The following is a 24832-nucleotide window of genomic DNA, read 5'->3' as shown; positions in this document are numbered from 1 at the left end:
GACTTTGGGGAGAGGTGATCCAGGCCAAACAGCTTGGAGGAGAGAAGGAATGTGGGTTGGAGAAGACCTGGACTGTATTCTATGTGGCCTTATTGTGAGCTGTTCTCTATTGATCTTAGACATGGCTTTCTGGATCTCATTTTCTCAGCAAGTATGTTTTGAGTTTCTCTATTTGCCCAGACATTATGTTATAGACATTATGTATACTTGGAAAGACAAGGTGTAGAACTGCTCTTGAAGTGTTCACAGTCTTAGTGGGAAAGACAAGGCTGGGAATAACTACCCATAATGCAGTGTGATAAATGTTAGTAGAGGAATACATGGGGTGCATTGGGATCTTAGAAGAGTGATGGGCTGATTTGGTCTCCAGGAATCAAAGAAGGCATCACAGAGGAGGCAACGTTTTGAGAGCATCTTGCAGAACATGTAGTTCACAGGTGGAAAAGAATGGGAAGGTCTAAGCTTCAGCTCTACCATTCAATGGATTTGTTCTTATTTTCTTCCTTCTTTTCCCTTAAATCCATTCTCTGCCTCCTGCTCGCTTCTCTTGTTTCTCAGATGTTTTCCCTGAAGCCCTATAGAGAAGGGGAGTTTGGTGTAAGCTCTCTAAGGCTACTATATGCCCTGCATCCTATCACCTCCCTGCACCCCGTTATCAACTCGAATGTGGGCCAGCTATGGATGACGGAGATCCCACAGATGTTGCAGATGCTGGATGGTGAGGGGTTGGCTGCAAGGTGGGAGAAATGGAGCTGGGGCAGGGGGGCAGACTCCAGAAGAGATGAAGTCCCGAGGTACAGGATGGATCTTCCTTGGGGTGAGGAGAACCAGGACCAGTCTCTCTGTCTTTCTGAGATGCCATTTGGGTAGGTCTGCTTCTTGGACCATGTTCTTCACTGAGTAGATATGCAGTCCAGAATTCTGTGGCTCCAGAGTTCCCAGAATACCCCCTTCTTGTGGGCAGAGGATCAGGGAAGAGTGTGGGCTTTGGAACCAGAGAGACCCAGGTTGGTATCCTTGTTCTAACACTTGCCTGCTGGGTACGTTTGACCTTTGAAAAGTCATACATTTCCTGGAGCCTCTGTAAAGTGGGAGAATAGTTATATTGTGGGGTCATGGTGAAAATTAAATGTGATGATGGGCATAAGGCCCCTGGAATAGTGTCCAAATGTTGGTTCTTTTTCCCTATCTGGGGCCTTCTGGTTGGGCAGATCATGCTTTCTCCTTTCCTAGATCACACTGAGAAGAGCCTGAATCAGGAGGAGTGGGAAGGCAGGCTGCTCCAGGTGAGCACCGTATGAGACATTCCTCCCTCCACACTTGCCTTCTTTCTCCTCCTTAGGATCCTGAGGGAGACCCCCCAGAGACTGAGACATGATCAAGAGACCTCCCTACTCAAGAAAACCTATTTCTGGGGAATCCTTGGCTCCTGGCCTCTGCATCAGAGTCTCTGACTATATCCTAAACCTTAATTTACCTTCCACACCCTCAAAGTCCGACTGTCAAGAGAGAGTAAGGAAATGAGGCCCTAGCTTTGTGATCTTGGGCAAGTTATTTAGCCTTTGCCAGCCTCAGCTTCTTCATCTGTAAAATAGAAATAACTCCTATCTCTCATAATTGAATAGGATAATATAGGAGAGAGAGAGAGCCTTGTAGACTATAGTTTCACATACATAATTGGCATTACCATCATTGTTGCTATATTGTCATTCTCAGTCCTGACTAACCCCCTCTGTATATTTCAGCTCCTCCCCATTTCTTGAGCTCTTTTTTCATATTTACAGACCATGTCCCCTTGTCTCTTGCTTCTTTCTGACCCACTTCCATGAGGCAGAAAATCCCGCCCACTGCTCTGTGTGCTCCTTTTCTCCCTTTTTACTCAGTTTTCAAGTCAGTCATTATTGGCTATCGATGATGACAGCTGGCTGGAGCAACTCATTAAGGTTGTCTTGGAGAGGATAAATTATTTCAGCGATGATGATGAGGAGAAGGTAGGGGTGTGTGTGTGTGTGTGTGTGTGTGTGTGTGTGTGTGTGTGTCTGCGTGCATGGCACACCACACGGCTGGGGGTGGTAGTTGCAAAGAGACAAATGGGGGGGGTGGAGCTTGGGGGGAGGGAATACAGAAATGTACATGAAGTACAGGTCTTGGGGGAAAAGCAAACTCATGTTTCTTGGTCCTGGGGAAGGGAGGGTTGGGGAGGACATGGAGCTGGTGGTCACACAGGAACAGCAGAAATATCAGTGTCTTACATTTGCTTAGTGTTTTGGGTTTTATTAAGAACTTTGCCATTTGTTGTCTTAATTAAACCTCCCAGTAGTTCAGAAGTAACAGATTAGATCTGGTATTTGGGTGCAGTGGAAAGATTATTGACCTAACAGTCACATTTAAGCAAGTTAATTCAAGTAATATTTGAGGGCATACCATGGATCAGGCACTGTGCATGATGTTGGGGCTGCAGAGCTGAGTAAGGAGGAAGGGCTCCTTTGCTCACAGAGTTCAAGGTCTATGCTGGTGAAGGCTTTGTTTCTGTCCCGGCTTTTCCTGTGTTCTGGGTGTAATCTGGGTCAGGTGTCTCAGCCTTCGTGAAATTTCAGTTGACTCACTTGGGAAGTAGCAATAACTCCTACAGCACAGGAGAGTGGGTGAATATAGACAACAACATCTGTGCAGTTGCTCTGTAAATTCAACAGACCAAATAACCAGACAGCTCAATCCAGAGGGACTCAGAGTTTTACACAAATTATAGGTAAAATTGGCACCTGATTCCAGGTTTCTTGATTTTTAATCTTATTTTCCTATCACTGAGCAACACTTTACTTGGGCTTTGGGGGGTCTCCAGGGAAGAGGCCCTATTTCCAAGACTGATTATTAGCTCTGTAATTATTAATAAATATTTATGAAGCACCTGCTATATGCAAAGTTTCATGGGTGGTAAAATTAAGCAAGCAGGAATTCTGATCTTATCAATAAAGTTATTAAAAATATGTACTAAATGCTCACAGCACAGGAGGCATGAATCAGGCATAGAGTACTCATATAAAAGACACAGACTCTGCCTTCAGGAAATCATTGTCTGCTTGAGCAAACAGAGGACAGAGTGGACAATTACAATAAGTGTGGTAAGCATCAGGATCAAAATGTGCACTGTTTGCTTGGGAACATAGAGGGCAGCTGTTTACTTGGCCTGTGGGCACTGGCCAGAGAAGCTTTCTCAAAGGCGGTCCACCATCTCAGTTCGCTCATGACTGTTCTGGTTTCAGCTCTGAAAGTCCAGCATATTAGGAAATACCTCAGTCCTGGGAAAACTGAGAAGATCATCACTCTAGAGAAGAATAAATAGGTCTGGGAAGAGTAATCATTTGTCAGCTGAGCAGAGAAGCAGTTTACCTTAGGTCAGGTTTCATAGAAGCAGATCTTAAGGTGGGGGTCCTTGTCAAGTGTTTTAGCAAGAAAGTGCTCTCAGGAGAAGCTGATAAAGTAAAGGAAGCATGATAGGAAGGGGAGAGGTTAAGTAAGGATATGGGGAGCCCTGGATGGAAACTATACTGCAGAGTCTACCCTGTTAGAGACAGGTGAGGGGGGCTTTTGTACTTCCCCACCCCTCCACCTCTCTGTCACTTCCATAGTTGGTATGGGGCAGGGATGGGAGAGAGAAGAATGTAACTCTCAGGCACCTCCAGGCAAAGAGGCCCAAAAAGGCTGCAGGTAGGAACTGCTCATGATGGTGCCTGCAGTCAGGGAAGGGAAGGAACCCTTGAGTCTGGCCAAAGCACTAAAGGCATCTGCTAGGGGAAGAAAAGGTGCCCACAGACAGGAGGTTTTAGGGGGAGAGTTGAAACATTCACTGAACATCTGGTATACCCTATTTGTCTACTGTGTCAGGCACTGTGTTAGCACTGGAGTTGAGCAATGAACCAGACACGCACTGCTCCTGAGCTTTATTCTCATTGGAGATGAGAGCATGGGGCAAGTTAAGAACTAACCTAACAAATACATTAACAAGATAATTAGCAGTTGTGTTGAAGCTTTGAACGAAAAAAGCAGCATGGTGAGCTGGAGAGGAATTTAGGAGGTCAGGGAAGGCTCACTGAGCCAGGATCAGAAAGAGAATGAAACAGCATTTTGAAGAGCCCAGGTTAGATTCCAGACAGAGAAATAGGAAATATAGAAACCCTGAGGCAGGAAAGTGGGTGAGTATGTAAATATGAGTATTACAAGGTAGACAAAGGCAATGCACAGTAAGCAGGGATAAAGACTACTGAAATTCAGAGGAGGGAGAGATAAACATTACATAAAGATACTTTTTCGATTATGCTATGTTAATTTTAAAATTACACAAATTTAAGGAACTGTTTTTATTTTTAAAATTTTTCAAGTGAGACTTTGTTATCAAAATTTATTTTATTTTTTGTTTGTTGTTTTTTAATTTATTTTTTCATTCAAGTATAATAGACATACAGTGTTGTATTAGTTGCAGGTGTGCAATACAGTGATTTAACAATTCTATACATTTCTCAGCACTCATCACAATAAGTGTACTTTGTCCACCCACTGATCCTCACTCTGGCAACCAGCAGTTTGTTCTCTGTGTTTAAGAGTCTGGTTTTTTTTGTTGGTCTCCTTTTTCTTTGTTCATTTGTTCTGTTTCTGAAATTCCACATATGAGTGAACTCATATGGCATTTGTCTTTCTCTATTTCATTTAACATTATACCCTCTAGGTCCATCCATGTTGTTGCAAATGGCAAGATTTAATTCTTTTTATGACTGAGTAATATTCTATTCCACATCTTTATCCATTCATCTATCAATGGACAGTGTTGCTTCCATATCTTGGCTATTATAAATAATTCTGCAATAAACATAGGAGTGAATATATCTTTTTGAGTTAGTGTTTTCATTTTCTTTCGGTAAATACCCAGGAGTGGACTTGCTGGACCATATGGTTAGTCTATCTTTAATTTTTTAAGGAGCTTCCATACTGTTTTCCACAGTGGCTGCACCAGTTTGCATTCCCACCAACAGTGCACAAGGGTTCCTTCTCTCCCCCCGCCCCACCCATCCCCACAAACTCTTGTTATTCCTGGTGTTTTTTATTTTAGCCATTCTGGCAGGTGTAAAATGATAGTTTTTTGTGGTTTTGAATTTTCACTTCCCTGATAATTAGTGATGTTGAACATCTTTTCATATGTCTACTTGCCATCTATATGTCTTCTTAGGAAAGATGTCTATTCAGGTCGTCTGACCATTTTTTAATTGAGTTATTTGCTTTTTTGATGTCGAGTTGTATAAGTTCTTTATATATTCTGGATATTAACCCTTTACCAAATACATCATTTGCAAATATCTTCTCCCATTCAATAGGTTGAATTTTTGTTTTGTTGATGGTTTCTTTCACTCTGCAGAAACTTTTTGTTTTGGTGTATTTCCAGTAGATTAATTTTGCTTTTGTTTCCTTTGCCTGAGGAGACCTATCTACAAAAATGTTTCTATGGCTGATGTCAAAGAAATTGCTACCTATTATTTCTTTTAGGAATTTTATGGTTCCAACTCTCACATTTATGTCTTTAACCTATTTTATTTTTGTGTATGGTGTAAGAAAGTGGTTCAGTTTCATTCTTTTACATGTAGCTATCCAGTTTCCCCAATTTCATGTGTTGAAGAGACTTTTTCCCATTGTATATTTCTGTCTCCTTTGTCATAGATTAATTGACCATAAAAGCATGGGTTTATTTCCGGACTATATTCTGTTCCATTGATTTATGTGTCTCTTTTTGTGCCAGCACCATGCTGTTTTGATTACTACAGATTTGTAGTGAAGTTTGAAACCTGGGATTGTAATACCTTTTGTTCTTCTTCTTCAAGATTGCTTTGCCTATTCAGGGTTTTGTTTTATTTGGTTTGGCTTGTTTGTTTTTTATAATTCCACACAATTTTTAGGATTGTTCTACTTCTATGAAAAATGCTGTTGGTACTTTGATGGGAGTTGCATTAAATTTGTAGGTTGCTTTGGGTAGTATAGACATTTTAACAATATTGGTTCTTCCAATCCATGAACATGGAAGATCTTTCCATTTGTTTGTGGCCCTGATACCAAAGTTAGATAAAGGCATTACAAAAAAAGAAAACCACAGGACAATATCTCTGATGACCATGGATGCAAAAATGCTCAACAAAATATTAGCAAACAGAATCCAACAATACATTTTAAAAAATCATTCACCATGATCAAGTAGGATTTAGTGCAGGGATGCAAGAGTGGTTCAATATTCACAAATCAATCAACAATACATCACATTAACAAAAGAAAAGATAAAAACCATATGATCATCTCAATACATGCAGAAAAAGCATTTAACAAAGTACAATATCCATTCATGGCTAAAACTCTCAACGAAGTAAGTTTAGAGAGAATATACCTCAACATAATGAAAGCCATATATGAAAACCTTCAGTTAACATCACACTCAATGGTGAAAAACTGAGAGCTTTTACCTTAAGATCAAGAATAAGACAAGGATGTCCACTCTTACCACTTTTATTCAACATTAGAACTGGAAGTTCTAGCCACAGCAACCAGACAAGAAAAAGAAGTAAAAGCCATCCAAATTGGCAAGTAAGTAGTAAAACTTTCACTATTTGCAGATAACACGATACTATGCACAGAAAATCCTAAAGACTCCACCAAAAAACTGCTAGAACTGATAAATGAAATCAGTAAAGGATACAAAAGTAATATACAAAAATCTGTTGCATTTCTATACACTTAATGAAGCATCAGATAGAGAAATTAAGAAAACAGTCTCATTTACAATTGCACCAAAAATAATAAAATAGCTAGGAACAAACTTAACCAAGGAGGTGAAAACTGTAAAACATTGAAGTAAGGAACTTTTCATTTCCTAGCTGGAAATGGGAAGTATGTGGATCAGGGAAAGTCTCTAAAGGGATGATCCATACCCTAAGAGTTTGAGAAATTAGAAATACAGCTTTCTCTTAACTCTAGCTTGAGTCCCTGCTCTGTAGGATTACTACCTTATCCAGATGCCCTCCCCCCTCCCCCCAGAACAAGAGGGCCTATGTGGAGGATGGGGCATTGGGGGAAGGTGCTGGCTGACAGTTACAAAGCCAGTTTGGGAAATGTCTATTCCCCAGGCTACCCTAAGCTTATTCCAAGCCATGCATTGCCTTTCACCTCTACCCTTTCACCTCTCCTAGGCTTTTCTATATAAATTCTTTGGCTTCACCCTGCGGACCTCGAGGAATATAAAAATGGTGCAGATGATGCTCTCCGCCATCCTACAAACTGTCCATGAAGAGCTGCAGGAGAGGGAGGTGAGGTGGAGGAACTGGCAAAGCAGGGTGGGTGGGGGGAGCATTTTTACTTTAAGAGGCAGGATGACAAAGTGGTTAAAAGCTGGGACCTGGCAAGCTAGACAACCTGGGCTGGAATCCTAGCTCTACCACTTTATAGCTGTGTGCCCTTGGGCAAGTTACTTACTATTATTATTTTATTTTCTGAATCACTTCAGGAAGTTGCAGTCATAATGCATGCATATTTACCCCTAAATACTTCAGGATGTACTACCTAAAAATAACAATATTCCCTTATATAATCAAAGCACAGTGATCAAAATTAGGAAGTTAACATTGCTACAGTACTAGCAAATTATCTATCTAATTATCTAATTTATACAGCTGATCTATGAAAAAGGCCAATTGTCCCACCAACATTTTTTTAGAGCAGAAGAAAAACATTTTACCCCCCTCTGGTCTGGGATCTAATTTAGAATCAAATAGTGCATTTATTTATCAATTATCTTTAACAATTTTTAATATGGAACAGTTCCTCAGTCTTTGTCTTTCATGATCTTGACATTTTATTTTATTTATTTATTATTTTTTTAATATATGACATTTATTGTCAAATTGGTTTCCATACAACACCCAGTGCTCATCCCAAAAAATGCCCTCTTCAATACCCATCACCCACCCTCCCCTCCCTCCCACCCCCCATCAACCCTCAGTTTGTTCTCAGTTTTTAAGAGTCTCTTATGCTTTGGCTCTCTCCCACTCTAACCTCTTCTTTTTTTTCTTCCCCTCCCCCATGGGTTTCTGTTAAGTTTCTCACGATCCATTTAAGAGTGAAAACATGTGGTATCTGTCTTTCTCTCTATGGCTTATTTCACTTAGCATAACACTCTCCAGTTCCATCTACATTGCTACAAAGGGCCATATTTCATTCTTTCTCATTGCCATGTAGTACTCCATTGTGTATATAAACCACAATTTCTTTATCCATTCATCAGTTGATGGACATTTAGGCTCTTTCCATAATTTGGCTATTGTTGAGAGTGCTGCTATAAACATTGGGGTACATGTGCCCCTATGCATCAGTACTCCTGTATCCCTTGGGTAAATTTCCAGCAGTGCTACTGCTGGGTCATAGGGTAGGTCTATTTTTAATTTTCTGAGGAACCTCCACACTGTCTTCCAGAGCGGCTGCACCAGTTTGCATTCCCACCAACAGTGCAAGAGGGTTCCCGTTTCTCCACATCCTCTCCAGCATCTATAGTCTCCTGATTTGTTCATTTTGGCCACTCTGACTGGCGTGAGGTGATATCTGAGTGTGGTTTTGATTTGTATTTCCCTGATGAGGAGAGACATGGAGCATCTTTTCATGTGCCTGTTGGCCATCCAGATGTCTTCTTTAGAGAAGTGTCATTCATGTTTTCTGCCCATTTCTTCACTGGATTATTTGTTTTTCGGGTGTGGAGGTTGGCGAGCTCTTTATAGATTTTGGATACTAGCCCTTTGTCTGATATGTCATTTGCAAATATCTTTTCCTATTTTTTTGGTTGCCTTTTAGTTTTGTTGATTGTTTCCTTTGCTGTGCAGAAGCTTTTTATCTTCATGAGGTTCCAGTAGTTCATTTTTGCTTTTAATTCCCTTGCCTTTGGGGATGTGTCAAGTAAGAGATTGCTAAGACTGAGGTCAGAGAGGTCTTTTCCTGCTTTCTCCTCTAGGGTTTTGATGGTTTCCTGTCTCACATTCAGGTCCTTTATCCATTTTGAGTTTATTTTTGTGAATGGTGTGAGAAAGTGGTCTAGTTTCAACCTTCTGCATGTTGCTGTCCAGTTCTCCCAGCACCATTTGTTAGAGACTGTCTTTTTTCCATTGGATGTTCTTTCCTGCTTTGTCAAAGATTAGTTGGCCATACTTTTGTGGATCTATTTCTGGGGTTTCTATTCTATTCCATTGGTCTATGTGTCTGTTTTTGTGCCAATACCATGCTGTCTTGATGATTACGGCTTTGTAGTAGAGGCTAAAGTCTGGGATTGTGATGCCTCCTGCTTTGGTCTTCTTCTTCAAAATTATTTTGGCTATTTGGAGCCTTTTGTGGCTCCATATGAATTTTAGGATTGCTTGTTCTAGCTTCGAGAAGAATGCTGGTGCAATTTTGATTGGGATTGCATTGAATGTGTAGATAGCTTTGGGTAGTATTGACATTTTGACAATATTTATTCTTCCAACCTATGAGCATGGAATGTTTTTCCATTTCTTTATATCTTCTTCAGTTTCCTTCATAAGCTTTCTATAGTTTTCAGCATACAGATCTTTTACATCTTTGGTTAGATTTATTCCTAGGTATTTTATGCTTCTTGGTGCAATTGTGAATGGGATCAGTTTCTTTATTTGTCTTTCTGTTGCTTCATTATTAGTGTATAAGAATGCAACTGATTTCTGTACATTGATTTTGTATCCTACAACTTTGCTGAATTCATGTATCAGTTGTAGCAGACTTTTGGTGGAGTCTATTGGATTTTCCATGTGTAATATCATGTCATCTGCAAAAAGTGAAAGCTTAACTTCATCTTTGCCAATTTTGATGCCTTTGATTTCCTTTTGTTGTCTGATTGCTGATGCTAGAACTTCCAACACTATGTGAAACAACAGCGGTGAGAGTGAACATCCCTGTCGTGTTCCTGATCTCAGGGAAAAAGCTCTCAGTTTTTCCCCATTGAGGATGATGTTAGCTGTAGGCTTTTCATAAATGGCTTTTATGATGTTTAAGTATGTTCCTTCTATCCCGACTTTCTCAAGTGTTTTTATTAAGAAAGGATGCTGAATTTTGTCAAATGCTTTGTCTGCATCGATTGACAGGACCATATGGTTCTTATCTTTTCTTTTATTCATGTGATGTATCACGTTGATTGATTTGCGAATGTTGAACCAGCCCTGCATCCCAGGAATGAATCCCACTTGGTCATGGTGAATAATTCTTTTTATATGCTGTTGAATTCGATTTGCTAGTATCTTATTGAGAATTTTTGTATCCATATTCATCAGGGGTATTGGCCTGTAGTTCTCTTTTTTTACTAGGTCTTTGTCTCGTTTAGGAATCAAAGTAATACTGGCTTCGTAGAATGAGTCTGGAAGTTTTCCTTCCCTTTCTATTTTTTGGAATAGCTTGAGAAGGATAGGTATTATCTCTACTTTAAACGTCTGGTAGAACTCCCCTGGGAAGCCATCTGGTCCTGGACTCATTTGTTGGGAGATTTTTGATAACTGATTCAATTTCTTTGCTGGTTATGGGTGTGTTCAAGCTTTCTATTTCCTCCAGTTTGAGTTTTGGAAGTGTGTGGGTGTTTAGGAATTTGTCCATTTCTTCCAGGTTTGTCCAGTTTGTTGGCATATAGTTTTTCATAGTATTCCCTGATAATTGCTTGTATTTCTGAGGGATTGGTTGTAATAATTCCATTTTCATTCATGATTTTATCTACTTGGGTCATCTCCCTTTTCTTTTTGAGAAGCCTGGCTAGAGGTTTATCAATTTTGTTTATTTTTTCAAAAAACCAACTCTTGGTTTCTTTGATCTGCTCTACAGTTTTTTTTTAGATTCTATATTGTTTATTTCTGCTCTGATCTTTATTATTTCTCTTCTTCTGCTGGGTTTAGGGTGTATTTGCTGTTCTGCTTCTATTTCCTTTAGGTGTGCTGTTAGATTTTGTATTTGGGATTTTTCTTGTTTCTTGAGATAGGCCTGGATTGCAATGTATTTTCCTCTCAGGACTGCCTTCGCTGCATCCCAAAGCGTTTGGATTGTTGTATTTTCATTTTCATTTGTTTCCATATATTTTTTAATTTCTTCTCTAATTGCCTGGTTGACCCATTCATTCTTTAGTAGGGTGTTCTTTAACCTCCACGTTTTTGGAGGTTTTCCAGACTTTTTCCTGTGGTTGATTTCAAGCTTCATAGCATTGTGGTCTGAAAGTATGCATGCTATGATCTCAATTCTTCTATACTTATGAAGGGCTGTTTTGTGACCCAGTATGTGATCTATCTTGGAGCATGTTCCATGTGCACTTGAGAAGAAAGTATATTTTGTTGCTTTGGGATGCGGAGTTCTAAATATATATGTCAAGTCCATCTGATCCAATGTATCATTCAGGGCCCTTGTTTCTTTATTGACCATGTGTCTAGATGATATATACATTGTTGTAAGTGGGGTATTGAAGTCCCCTGCAATTACTACATTCTTATCAATAAGGTTACTTATGTTTGTGAGTAATTGTTTTATATATTTGGGGGCTCCCATATTCAGCGCATAGACATTTATAATTGTTAGCTCTTCCTGATGGATAGACCCTGTAATTATTATATAATGCCCTTCTTCATCTCTTGTTACAGCCTTTAATTTAAAGTCTAGTTTGTCTGATATAAGTATGGCTACCCCAGCTTTCTTTTGACTTCCAGTAGCATGATAAATAGTTCTCCATCCCCTCACTTTCAATCTGAAGGTGTCCTCAGGTCTAATGTGAGTCTCTCATAGACAGCAAATAGATGGGTCTTGTTTTTTTTATCCATTATGATACCCTATGTCTTTTGATTGGCGCATTTAGTCCATTTACATTCAGTGTTATTTTTTTTTAAATTTTTTTAATCTTTATTTTTGAGAGAGAGAGAGAGAGACAGAATGTGAGCAGGGGAGGGACAGAGAGAGAGGGAGACACAGAATCTGAAGCAGGCTCCAGGCTCTGAGCTGTCAGCACAGAGCCCGATGTGGGGCTTGAACTCACAGTCCGCGAGATCCTGACCTGAGCTGTCGGATGCTCAACTGACTGAGCCACCCAGGCTTCCCTACATTCAGTGTTATTATAGAAAGATATGGGTTTAGAGTCATTGTGATGTCTGTAGGTTTCATGCTTGTAGCGATGTCTCTGGTACTTTGTCTCAAAGGATCCCCCTTAGGATCTCTTGTAGGGCTGGTTTAGTGGTGACGAATTCCTTCAGTTTTTGTTTGTTTGGGAAGACCTTTATCTCTCCTATTCTAAATGACAGACTTGCTGGATAAAGGATTCTCGGCTGCATATTTTTTCTGTTCATCACATTGAAGATTTCCTGACATTCCTTTCTGGCCTGCCAAGTTTCAGTAGAGAGGTCCATCACGAGTCTTATTGGTCTCCCTTTATATGTTAGAGGACGTTTATCCCTAGCTGCTTTCAGAATTTTCTCTTTATCCTTGTATCACTATGATTCTTGTATTCCTTTATCCTTGTATTCACTATGATATGTCGTGCAGAAGATCGATTCAAGTTACATCTGAAGGGAGTTCTCTGTGCCTCTTGGATTTCAATGCCTTTTTCCTTCCCCAGATCAGGGAAGTTCTCAGCTATTATTTCTTCAAGTACACCTTCAGCACCTTTCCCTCTCTCTTCCTCCTCTGGAATACCAATTATGTGTAGATTATTTCTCTTTAGTGCATCACTTAGTTCTCTAATTTTCCCCTCATACTCGTGGATTTTTTTATCTCTCTTTTTCTCAGCTTCTTCTTTTTCCATAATTTTATCTTCTAGTTCACTTATTCTCTCCTCTGCCTCTTCAATCCAAGCTGTGGTTGCCTCCATTTTATTTTGCAGCTCATTAATAGCATTTTTTAGCTCCTCCTGGCTGTTCCTTAGTCCCTTGATCTCTGTAGCAATAGATTCTCTGCCGTCTTCTATACTGTTTTCAAGCTCAGCAATTAATTTTATGACTATTATTCTAAATTCACTTTCTGTTATATTGTTTAAATTGTTTTTGATCAGTTCGTTAGCTGTCGCTATTTCCTGGAGATTCTTTTGAGGGGAATTCTTCCATTTTGTCATTTTGAATAGTCCCTGGAGTGGTGTGGAACTGCAGGGCACTTCCCCTGTGCTCTCTTGAAAAACTTGCGTTGGTGGGCGGGGCTGCAGTCAGACCTAATGTCTGCCCCCAGCCCACTGCTGGGGCCACAGTCAGACTGGTGTGTACCTTCTCTTCCCCTCTCCTAGGAGCAGGATTCACTGTGGGGTGGCGTGGCCCATCTGGGCTACTTGCACACTGCCAGGCTTGTGGTGCTGGGGATCTGGCGTATTAGCTGGGGTAGATCAGCAAGGTGCACAGGGGTAGGAGGGGCAGGCTCAGCTCACTTTTCCTTCAGTGATCCACTTCAGGAGGGGCCCTGTGGCACTGGGAGGGAGTCAGACCCGCAGGAGGGATGTATCCGCAGAAGCACAGCCTTGGGTGTTTGCGCGGTGCAAGCAAGTTCCCTGGCAGGAACTGGTTCCCTTTGGGATTTTGGCTGGGGGATGGGCGAGGGAGATGGCGCTGGCAAGTGCCTTTGTTCCCCACCAAGCTGAGCTCTGTCATCTGGGGCTCAACAGCTCTCCCTCCCGTTGTCCTCCAGCCCTCCCGCTCTCTGAGCAGAGCTGTTAACTTATAACCTTCCAGATGTCAAGTCCCGCTTGCTGTCAGAACACACTCCGTCTGGCCCCTCCACTTTTGCAAGCCAGCCTCAGGGGCTCTGCTTGGCCGGCGGGCTGCCCCTCTGCCCCAGCTCCCTCCCTCCAGTCTGTGTAGTGCGCATCACCTCTCCGCCCTTCCTACCCAATTCTGTGGGCCTCTCGTCTATGCTTGGCTCTGGAGAATCTGTTCTGCTAGTCTTCTGGTGGTTATTTGGGTTATTTAGGCAGGTGTGGGTGGAATCTGAGTGATCAGCAGGTTGCGGTGAGCCCAGTGTCCTCCTACGTCGCCATCTTCCTCCCTCGTCTGGCTGAGGTGGTTTTAAAGGGCAAATTGGGCACTCATTCAGCCCTGAAAGCTGGTCAGGCATAAAAGTAGGCTAGCACCAGGGCTGGGGGGCTCAACCTTTGGAGAGGACTCTGCTGGGCTGGCACTGGTGTGAAAGAAAGTTTTTTCTGAGTCTCTGAGTGCGTGTCGCTTGTCTCTTCCTGTGTGCCAAGTATTTGCTGTAACAACTTTCTTGAAATTCCTTTAAATGCCAAACAAATATTTGAATTGATCTTCCTGAAATCTGATTCCTTTGTACCTAGGGATGATGTGTCAACTTCCAAGAAGCCTCCTGCCAGATGTAGCCCAGACAGGGGGCAAAGGGGGAAGAGAATCTCTCCACAGGGAGTGGGTCTGGGAAAGATGCGAAAGGCAGTCGTGGCATTTTAAATGTATAGACCATTTATTTTGTAGAATATATGGCATTTTTGGTTTGTCTCATATTTCTTCATGATTAGGTTTAGATTATGTATTTTGGTGGGAATACCACAGAGTATGTGTGTCAAAGGATGGTTTTAAGGATTAAATATATAAAAGCTCCTAGAACAATGCCTGGCACACAAGCACTCTCTAGGTGTTGGTTACTGGTAGAGTTGGTACCCATGTTCTCAGGCCTCCCCTCTCCAATGCCTCTTCCCTGCCAGATTCTCAGAGCATCCACCATCATCATGACTATATCATCAGGTATTTACCAAACCCAAGATGCAAACAGTATCGTTGAAGAGACAGACACATATAGGAAGAAAACAGCTGACTACACAGAATAGCCTTACATGAGTGGTCACAGAGACATACAGTGGCTGTGTGGGGTGGTGGGGACTTGGGCTAGTTGGGTCTAGATTAGGAGAAGGAGTGAAGTGGGTATTCTCACTTGACATAATATTCCAAGACAAGACTCAGGAGCAAGAACTTTTGGGGGCATGTCTACAGAACTGTTAGTCGTGTGGTGGGACTGGAATGCAGAATTCTTTGACGGGAAGTGAAAATGACCCCTCTGCTGCCACCTGGGGACAGACTGGATACAAAGGATAAAGATAAGAGGGAAGAGGATGTTCAGGATGTTTCCTGGGTTTCTGGCATGGTCAGCTGGGAGGATAATAGTATCCTTCACTGAAACCAGGAATGCAGGGCAAAATGGGGAGGAAGATGATGCATTCAGTTTTTGATCAGGAGAGAAAAGGGTGCCCTTGGCATAGCCAGGTGGAGATGTTCAGTAGCCATGTAGATCTGGAGCTCAGATCTGGGCTGGATGGCTACGTTAGGGAACAATTATATTGTCCCTTTCTGTAAAATAGGATTGGTAATATTTACCTCAAATATTTAGGGTTAGGATCAGTAAGATAGCATGTGTTAAGTTTGGTAAAAACTAAGCAGTAAATACTCTGATGATGTCAGTGATGAAGAAGATGATGATGGATAATGATGATGATGATGATGATGATGATGATGATGATGATGAATGACCAGGATGACTGGAAGCCATGGATAAGGGATGGCCTAAGAAGAGGGACAGAATAAACCCCCTTTCTGATGTTCAACTAGTCCCTGCTTTACAACTAGGTAAAATTTTCCCTTCATCTACTTGGAGGTCAAAAGTCTGTAAGTCCCACTAATACTTCAGCCTTTCTTGAAGATCTGTGTCCTGGAGCAACTGTAACTGTCCCCAGGTCCCTGTCACTCTGCCTCCTCTACTGCAGAATCTTAACGGTGGCCTGTCCTGCATAAACAAGCCAGTTGGCAAATAGCTGGCACCTGCTTGTCTGTGTTAGATGTTCCTTTAGCTCTGTGCCCAGATATCCTTGTTGAATAAGCTCTGGAAGACACTTGGCTGACACTTAAGTCAAAGGGCCTGTTATGAGGCAGAGGGATTTAAATTAAATGCTGTTCCTGGCAGGAATTATAGAATCCCCAAGTTTCCCTTGCTCTTGTCTCTCACTCAGTCATCTGTTCCCAGATCCACTAACCACTGATAGCATTTTCACTTAGTTGTCCTTCTACTATGTCCTACAAAACACATGCAGGACGTTCCTCATTCCTCTCTCCCCAACTCTAGACAGGCCCCCCTTTTCCACCTTCCCATTATTGGTCAGTTATTGCTGTTTCCTGTTATTCAGGGTTAGAAATATTGGCACTGTCTGTTAGTTGTCTCTCTCTTCTGTTTCTTTTCTGATTATCCATCCAATCCTGTCAATAATGTGCCTTGGATTTGTTCTTCCCCTTTGCCCCCTCCTTACCACCCTTCTCTGAATTACTAGTGCATGTAAGTATTTTCTGTTCTGCAATGTTGGATTTGATAATCCCAAGATTTTGTAAATCTGTGACTCTAATTTTTCATAATCTGAGTTAATTTGCTTCCCCACCCCCATGCCTTAGGCACCAAAACTCTACTGAATCCACAAATGAATTCATGTATATATGAGGGCCCACAGTTCATAAATATTATGGCAGGGTATGTGTGGGGGGTGTTCCTCTGCTCCATGATATTCAGGAAGGGCTTTTCTGGATGTTGTCAATTAGTATGAAAAATACAAAAATGAGGACTCCTGAATTTTTATAAACTCTGTGCCACTCTATCAATCAATCAATCAATCAATCAATCATCTTTTAGAGTTCTTTTTTTCCCCCATCATGATAACCGTACTCTCTAATCCCCATCCCTTATTTCCCCCATCCTCCCACCCACCTCCACTCTGGTAACCATCAGTTTGTTCTCTATAGTTAAGAGTCTGTTTCTTGTAATTTGCTTCTTAAATTATTTCTTGTATGGACTTTGGTTCTCCCCCTTGATTTTAAGTAATTTGAATCAGAGGAACCAGGGGCGCCTGGGTGGCGCAGTTGGTTGAGCGTCTGACTTCAGCCAGGTCACGATCTCGCGGTCCGTGAGTTCGAGCCCCGCGTCGGGCTCTGGGCTGATGGCTCAGAGCCTGGAGCCTGTTTCCGATTCTGTGTCTCCCTCTCTCTCTGCCCCTCCCCCGTTCATGCTCTGTCTCTCTCTGTCCCAAAAATAAATAAATGTTGAATCAGAGGGACCAAATTTTCCTTCCATTTATTTTCTTTCCCATTCCTCTCTCTTCCTCTCTCTAAATCTATAGTTCTGGGAGAACATAAAGTTCTGGCTCACTTTGAGCTGTGGCATGAGGTTGAGGCTATTCCTATTACAGGGCATTGCTGTGGCGCTCAGTATCGTGTCCATGAAACATCTGAAGGTAACCCTGGACCAACTGCAAGCATATAGTGCTATACTCACTGACAAGAACTCATCATCCATCCTCAAACTGATGAAGGTGATGGCATTCCTGGGAGCTCTGCCAACCTCCCACACAAAGCCTTCCAAGGCATCCCTGTCACCCCAGACTCCCCACTTCTCTGAGGTGTGCTGACCCACCTATAAATGTTTCTATTTCCCTCCAGCCAACTGTGGGGAAGTTTCATCCTCTTGTCCCTTTCCCGTGCTCCTTTATGCCGTGAATCAGGCCCTGGTATCACCAGCTGCACCACCTTCCTCCCAGATGTTCACCATTCCACAGCCCCATCTTCCCTTCCGTGTGATGCAGGCAATCCATTCCTCTCTGAACCTCCATTTCCCCATCAGCCAAGGAGGATAAGATGAAGAGAAGGCAAGTTTCCCCCTTCCCCCTACAGGAACATCAGCAAAGGGAATGGGGGCTGGTCTGTAACATCATCTACTTAAGCTATAGCAAGATTATTTCAGAGAGCAAGGGAGCCATCTTCATGCATTTAGATGACATCCTGGCCATTGTCCTGCAACACTACCGCAACTGTATTGTAGAAAAGGTACTTCCTGCTTTCTCCACTTCTCCAGTGTCCCATCCCTGCCTTTTTTGGCCCTTCCCCTCCAAGAAAATGATGCCTGGCCTTGAATGGAACTCGGGGGTGGGGCGATCACAGTTGTTTCAGGGGAGGTAAGAGGGAGCCCCAAATAATTTTTCTGCCTTTGCCATTTGTTCAGAGCATATATCCCTAGGGTAGGAAAAGAAACCTTTCTCATTCCCTATTCATTTACCATCCAACTAGACATCCTTCGGAAGAACTTATTTGGTAAAAAGACAATAACTTAAGAGACATGGAAGCTTTGGGAGCTTTGCTTTCCTAAGCTGCCCTCAGAAGGAAGATGCAGGGTTTTAGCCTAAGGAAGCCTTAGCACCTCATCTCCCAGATTTTGTGTAGGTAGTTTTCCCTTGCCCCAGGATCATTCCTACCTTGGAAATCTCTGAGTATACTGGTTGGTTCAGGATAAGAACCTGAAGCTGGAGTACCTGGATGCCCTGACCAAGCTAATAAACATCTTGAGCAGCCAGCCCATGGCCTTTCAATTCAAGTTCCCTCAGAAAATAGAAATTGTAACCTTTATGATGGTAAGTACAACTCAGGAGGATGGAGGTAGAAATGCACAGAGGAGGGAGGATGGGTCCTCTTCATGGAAACCATTGGCAGTGCTCCTAGACTAGGCCTGGAGGATAAAAGTCCAGATTTTCTGGTTGTTTTTTCCTACCTTATTGTTCCCTTTCCCATTCTCAAGGTAGGGGTGAGTGCTGTGGGGAAGGTATGGTTGGGAGTAGGAGAGATGTGCTATCCTTCAGAGTCTTTGGAAGTCTCTGAAAATTCTAGGTCCCAGTTTCCTGTGAATACAGCCTGGGTGGGAGGAGGGGGAGGAAGGCAAGAAAGATATATTCACATCCTCTTGTTCTCTGGGGTGGGGGATTGGGGTGGGTGTGTTACAGGAGTTAATCAGGGAGGAGCCATTGAATTCCATCTCCAGTTCCATTAGGCAGAGGGCAATGAACTTCATCACTAACTTCAGGTAACAATGTTCCAGCCATTCTGTCCTCCTTCCTCTGACTGGATTTCAGTTCTTTATTCCCTAATCTATCCCCACCTTATTTTCTGCTCTGCTTTTAGTATGGGGGCCCCAGGCAGTTGTAGACATCTGTTGGACAATGTATGCCACCTCTTTTTACCAAGATTTTTTGGATGGGATTTTTGGAGCATGTGGCAGAGACCACCTCTCCCATCTTCCATAGGCACTTGCTGTTGTTTCTGGTCCAGTCTTTCTTCTGCTCACAGGGATGTCCCTGACTAAACATCACCATCTCCATCACTGACTGCCTCCCCCATTCCCTCAAAATATCCGGGGAACCAAACAGTAATATATCATCCCCAAATATTAGTACCCTTTTCTGTAATAGTTCCTCTTTCCCTTTATCCCTTTCTTTCCATATTCCTGGCATTTTAAAACTTTTCTTACTGTTTCCTCCTTTTCTTCTTTTGGTTACCTTTTCTTTTGGTATCTTCTTTCTCCCACCTCTCCCTCTGTCTCCACCACCTCTCTCTTATTTTCCTCAGCTGTTATTCCTGGCCATTACTCTCTGGTTACATTTTTGCACCTTCCTCCTGGATCTTAGGAAGCTCCATCCCCTCACAGAGGTGGAAGAAAGAACAGAGCTACTCCAAACGTGCTTTCAGAGTGTGCTATGCCTGCCATCCACAGAGGATTTGCAGAAGGAGGCATCCAGTTCCCAGGAAGCCCAGGCCACTGAAGTAATTAACTCTTTGATGTTTGTCTCTTTGTTTTTATTTTTTACTTTTGAGAGGATGAGAAGTATAAGTTCAGCAGTTATATGTAAGGACCTCTTTGATAAAAACATGGTAATCATCAGAGATTACTAGGTCATATAGTCTGAACACTACTCATGAGAAGTACTTCCTTCTTGAGAGCACTCATTGATTGCCACTGTCACCACTTTAATATTCTGGCCCAGATGCAGACACTCAATTCTTTACCTTTTACTGTTGTACAATTGAAACCAGACGGGAAGGTTTCAAACGTGATTTTACTAAAGGCCCATGGGTAAATAAGTTCAGAGAGTCAGCAAGAGAGCTGAGTCCATTTCCCACAGGGTCTGTAGTGTTTCCTTGAAGGAAGGAAGAGGGATTCAGTTTTCCAATTTGCATTTATATGTTTAGTTCCTAGGAATTCTTTCATGTTCTCTGATTACTCCTTTATTTTGACTGATTGTTCTTGTTTTACTGATACCACAATCTCCTGCTTCTTTTTTTTTTGAGGATATTAATAAGAATTTTTAAAAATAAAGGTTTCTATTACTTACTGAATTAGTTTGGTTTTCTTTAGGACCATTTGGTCTATTTGTTTAGTTGGGCCTTTTCATCAGATGTCTGGTGGTCCTTCTTTGTCAGTTCATATTTATTTATGTTATGAAGGAAGGACTGGTACATACAGAGAAAGCTGAGGTCGGTTTCCTATGCTTGTACCCCCATGAGGCCTTATTCAGTGTAGCTCTGGTTAGAGAGGGAAGGTTTTGACAGGATTTCCCCATGTTTAGGGCAAGCTGGGATCTCCCCATCCACTAGGACAAACCGTGTATCAAGCAGATATTTGTGCTCTGCTGAAAACAACAGAAAAATTTCTTCAAGTTAGTAATGGACAAGTGGCACTTGAAATGTTAGGGGGAAACTTGCAGAGCAGAACTTCTCAAGGAAGGCTTCCTGGGAGAGCTGGAGCACTGAGCTAAGTTTAGAAGGAGGGGTGGGACTGATATCTCAGCAAGTCTTTGAGATCTCTCTTTTCTCCCTCAGGATTTGCTCATGGAGACCCTTCAATCCCTCCTAAGGCTAATGGAGACACTTATTGTTGAGATGCCTTCTCAGATCCAGTACTGTTTGGAGGTCAGTGGGAAGGAGCCCCTGAAGTTGGTGTATTGGTTTTCTAGGGCTGCCATAACAAAGTACCACAACTGAGTAGCTTCAAACAACAGAAATATATTCTTTCACAGTTGTAAAGGCTGGAAGTCCAAAATCAAGGTATCAGCAGGGTTGGTTTCTACTGGAGGCTCTGAGGGACAACCTGTTCCATGCATCCCTCCTAGCTTTTGGTGATTCCTGGTGGCCCATGGTGTCCCTTGGTTTATAGACCTACCATTACAATCTCTGCCTCCATTTTCACAGGGCATTTGTGGGGTGCAGGAGGATATGTGTGTGTGTGTGTGTGTGTGTGTGTGTGTGTGTGTGTGTGTATGTTTCTCTGTCTTTTCTTCTTAATAAGGACAGGAGTCATAAGATTAGGGCCTATCCAAATCCAAATCCAATATGCACTCACCTTTACTTGAGTTCATCTGCCAGTGACTATTTTCCAAACAAGGTCACATTCTGATGTTCTGGGTGCACATGAATTTGGTGGGGGGGACTCTATCAACGCAGTACAGTTGGGAATAGAACAGCAGAACAGTTGGGGGGAAAAGTAAGAGGTCTGAGGATGAAGGTTGGATTCAGACCTTTTAGGGAAAGGATAACCAGAGCTAGGATCCAGATAACATTGGTCTGCTCTTTGGAGGACATCTTTTTCTTCTTCTTTCTTCCCCTTCAGTCATTGCTGTGGTCGTCTTTCTCAGCTCCCTCTGCTCCCTCATGGGAGCTAAAGGTTAAAAGCATGGGCTCTTGACTGCCATATGCTGCAATTCCAGATTCTGATTCTGCTCTTAACAGTATAGCCTTGGGGAATTATTTAACTTCCATCTGCCTCGGTTTTCTCCTGGAAAATGAGATGACAGTAGTTAACATAGTCATTTTGATAACTGAATGAGATAATGTTTACAAAGTGCTTGGCTCATCTGCTCATTTAAAATTTGTTTGTCTTTTGATATCATGTTTTCACTCATATGTGGAATTTGAGAAACTTAACAGAGGACCATGGGGGAAGGAATGGGGGAAAAATAGTTTCAAACAGAGAGGAAGACAAACCAGAAGAGACTCTTAAATACAGAGAACAAACTGAAGGTTGATGGGGGGAATAGGGGAGTGGGGCAAATGGGTGATGGGCATTAAGGAGGGCATTTGTTGGGATGAGCACTGGGCCAAGAGCACACTGTATACACTGTATGTTAGCTAACTTGACAATAAATTATATTTAAAAAATAAAAATAAAAAATAAATTTTGTCTTTTAATTGATTTGATTTACTTTATACTATTGTCATCATATTTTGGCCTTCTCCTAATAGCCTGTTCCCCAGCTACCACATGAGGTTCAAAATTTCTTTGTAGTTTCTTTTGTTGTCAAAATATAGATCACTAAGGAATATAGTCAGACTATTGTGCTCAAAAGCTACTTGAAATAATTATTTTCTATATGATTATATTATCAAATTGGGATAATTTAAACTTGTTTGTGTTAAATTTTAGGGCTTCCTTTCTTTTATTTAATTGAAGAGAATAAAACTTAAAACTTTATAATGTTTCATGCAAAGAATTCTTGCTCCTACTCTGATTCTCTTAACCTCATTCCCACTTATCCCCTGTAGATAACCATTTTTAATGGCTTCTGGTTTGACCTTCCTGTCTTTCTTATTGTGAAAATAAGCAAACCTGTGTTTATGATATATTATTATTATTTTCCTGCCTTTCTTGTGCTGTAGGTAGCACATTTTATCCACTGCTCTGGATCTTACTTTTTTCTCTTATCCACAATCAGTTCACAGATACAGTCCTTATTTTCTTTGAGGTTTTATACATTGTGTGGATGTACTATAATTTACTCAACCAGTTCCCTATGGACGGACATTGGGCTGTTTCCAATCATTTTGCTGTTACTTTTCTTCTTTTTAAAAAAATTTTAAATGATTATTTATTTTTGAAACACACACACACACACACACACACACACACACACACACACCACACACACACAGAATGTGAGAGGGGGAAAGGCAGAGAGAGAGGGAGACACAGAATCTGAAGCAGGCTCCAAGCTCTAAGCTGTCAGCACAGAGCCCAACATGGGACTGGAACTTGTAAACTGAGAACATGACCTGAGCCTGACCTGAGCCAAAGTGGGATGCTTAAACGCCTGAGCCACCCAGGCGCCCTACTGCTAGTTTTCTTCTTAACTTTATTTTGTAATGATTGTTGATTCATTGGAAGTAGCAAAAAATAGTACATATAGGCCCTTGAATACTTTACCCTGCTTCCCCTAATGGTGACATTGTATATAACAGTAATAACTATCGAAACCAGGGAATTGTCGGTATATTACTGCTTGACTACAGACTTTACTCAGTTTTGGCCAGTTTTTACACATACTTATTTGTGTGTTCTATGAGATTTGATCTCACGTATAAATTGTGAAACCACCACCACCACCATCATGATATACGATGTTCCCTCACTAAAAGAAACTCTTGTACTGCCGCTTTATAGTCACATCTTCTCCCGCTTTGTCCCTGTTCCCTGGAAACCATTAATCTGTTTTCCATCTCTGTAATTTTGTAATTTTGAGGATGTTAAGCACATGGAATCAAATAGTATATGAAATTTTATGAGATTGCCTTCTTTCATTTAGCTTAATGCTCTTAAGATCCTTTAAGTTGTTGTCTGCATCATTAGTTTATTCCTTTTTATTGCTGAGTAGTATTCCGTGGTATGGATACTAGAGTTTGTTTAGCCGTTCACCCATTGAAAGACATTTGGGTAGTTTCCAGTTTTTGACAATTATGAAAAAAACTCCTGTAAATATTCATGTACAGTCTTTTGTGTGAATATACATTTTCACTGTTTGGGATAAATATTCCAGAGTGTAATTGCTGAGTCATGGTGAGTACATGTTTAGTCTTATCTGAAATTACCAAACTATTTCTCAGAGTGACTGAACCATTTTATGTTTTTACCAACAATGTATGAGATGTCTAGTTTCTTCCCATCCTTGCTGGAAAATAAAATCCTTGGTATAATTTTTAAATTTTACCTCACTGTGGTTTTAATTTATGTTTCCCTTATGGCTAATGATGTTGAACATATTTTCATGTGCATATTTGCTATATACATCTTTGGTGAAATGTCAGTTCATGTCTTTTGCCCATTTTCCAATGGGATTGTTTTCTTACTGTTGAGTTTTGAGAGTTGTTTATATATTTTAGATAAAAGTCCCTTGTCATATCTATGGTTTGCTATGTGTAGCTTGTCTTTTCATTCCCTTGACAGGGTCTTTCACAGAGCAAAAATTCTATATTTAAAAAAAATTTTTTTTTAACGTTTATTTATTTTTGAGACAGAGAGAGACAGAGCATGAATGGGGGAGGGGCAGAGAGAGAGGGAGACACAGAATCGGAAGCAGGCTCCAGGCTCTGAGCCATCAGCCCAGAGCCCGTCGCAGGGCTCGAACTCATGGACCGTGAGATCGTGACCTGAGCCAAGTAGGACGCTTAACCTACTGAGCCACCCAGGCGCCCCCAAAAATTCTAAATTTTGATGAAGTCCATTTTATATTTTTTTCTCTGTGGAATCATGACTGGTGTCATGTCTAAGAACTAAGTCATGAATATTTTCTTCCATGTTTTCTTTTAACAGCTTTTTAGTTTTACATTTTACTTTAAATCTATGATCCATTTTGAATTAATTTTTGTATAATGTATGAGCTTTAGGTTGAAGTTCAATTTTTTTGCACATGAAAGTTCAGTTCTTCTAATACTATCCTTTATATATTGAATTGCCTTTACATGTTTGTCACAATCAATTGGCCATATTTGCATAGATCTATTTCTGGACTCTGTATTCTGTTCTATTAACTTCTGTGTCTATTCCTTTACCAATACCACATTGTCTTGATTAATCTAGCTTCAGAGTAAGTCTTAAAATTGTATAATGTAATTTCTCTTTCTTCTTCTTTTTACCTTTGCATATTAATTTAGAATCAACTTGTCTATATCTATAA

General features: G+C 41.3%; 1 protein-coding gene across 22 annotated transcripts in view; it reads left to right on the top strand.

The window, feature by feature from the left end:
* The window catches only part of LOC101098061 (maestro heat-like repeat-containing protein family member 1), a 96597-nt gene that overhangs the window by 32307 nt on the left and 39458 nt on the right, over positions 1-24832 (top strand). For 16 of the 22 annotated variants that reach the window (XM_045061247.1, XM_023256660.2, XM_023256656.2 and 13 more), the window contains 10 exons: positions 559-718; positions 1234-1286; positions 1884-1991; positions 7221-7337; positions 17255-17377; positions 17736-17888; positions 18347-18469; positions 18836-18915; positions 19517-19652; positions 20709-20798. In XM_045061247.1, the coding sequence (XP_044917182.1) occupies positions 559-718; positions 1234-1286; positions 1884-1991; positions 7221-7337; positions 17255-17377; positions 17736-17888; positions 18347-18469; positions 18836-18915; positions 19517-19652; positions 20709-20798 (1143 nt within the window). The remainder of the gene's footprint in view (positions 1-558; positions 719-1233; positions 1287-1883; positions 1992-7220; positions 7338-17254; positions 17378-17735; positions 17889-18346; positions 18470-18835; positions 18916-19516; positions 19653-20708; positions 20799-24832) is intronic. The other 6 variants (XM_045061246.1, XM_023256657.2, XM_023256659.2 and 3 more) reach the window with 6 other exon arrangements.

This window comes from Felis catus, chromosome B4 (genome assembly GCF_018350175.1).
Source record: "Felis catus isolate Fca126 chromosome B4, F.catus_Fca126_mat1.0, whole genome shotgun sequence".
In the NCBI taxonomy this organism is placed as follows: Eukaryota; Metazoa; Chordata; class Mammalia; order Carnivora; family Felidae; genus Felis; species Felis catus.
The sequence above is the reverse complement of the archived record's forward strand: the minus strand, read 5'-3'. Positions and strand labels throughout refer to the sequence as shown.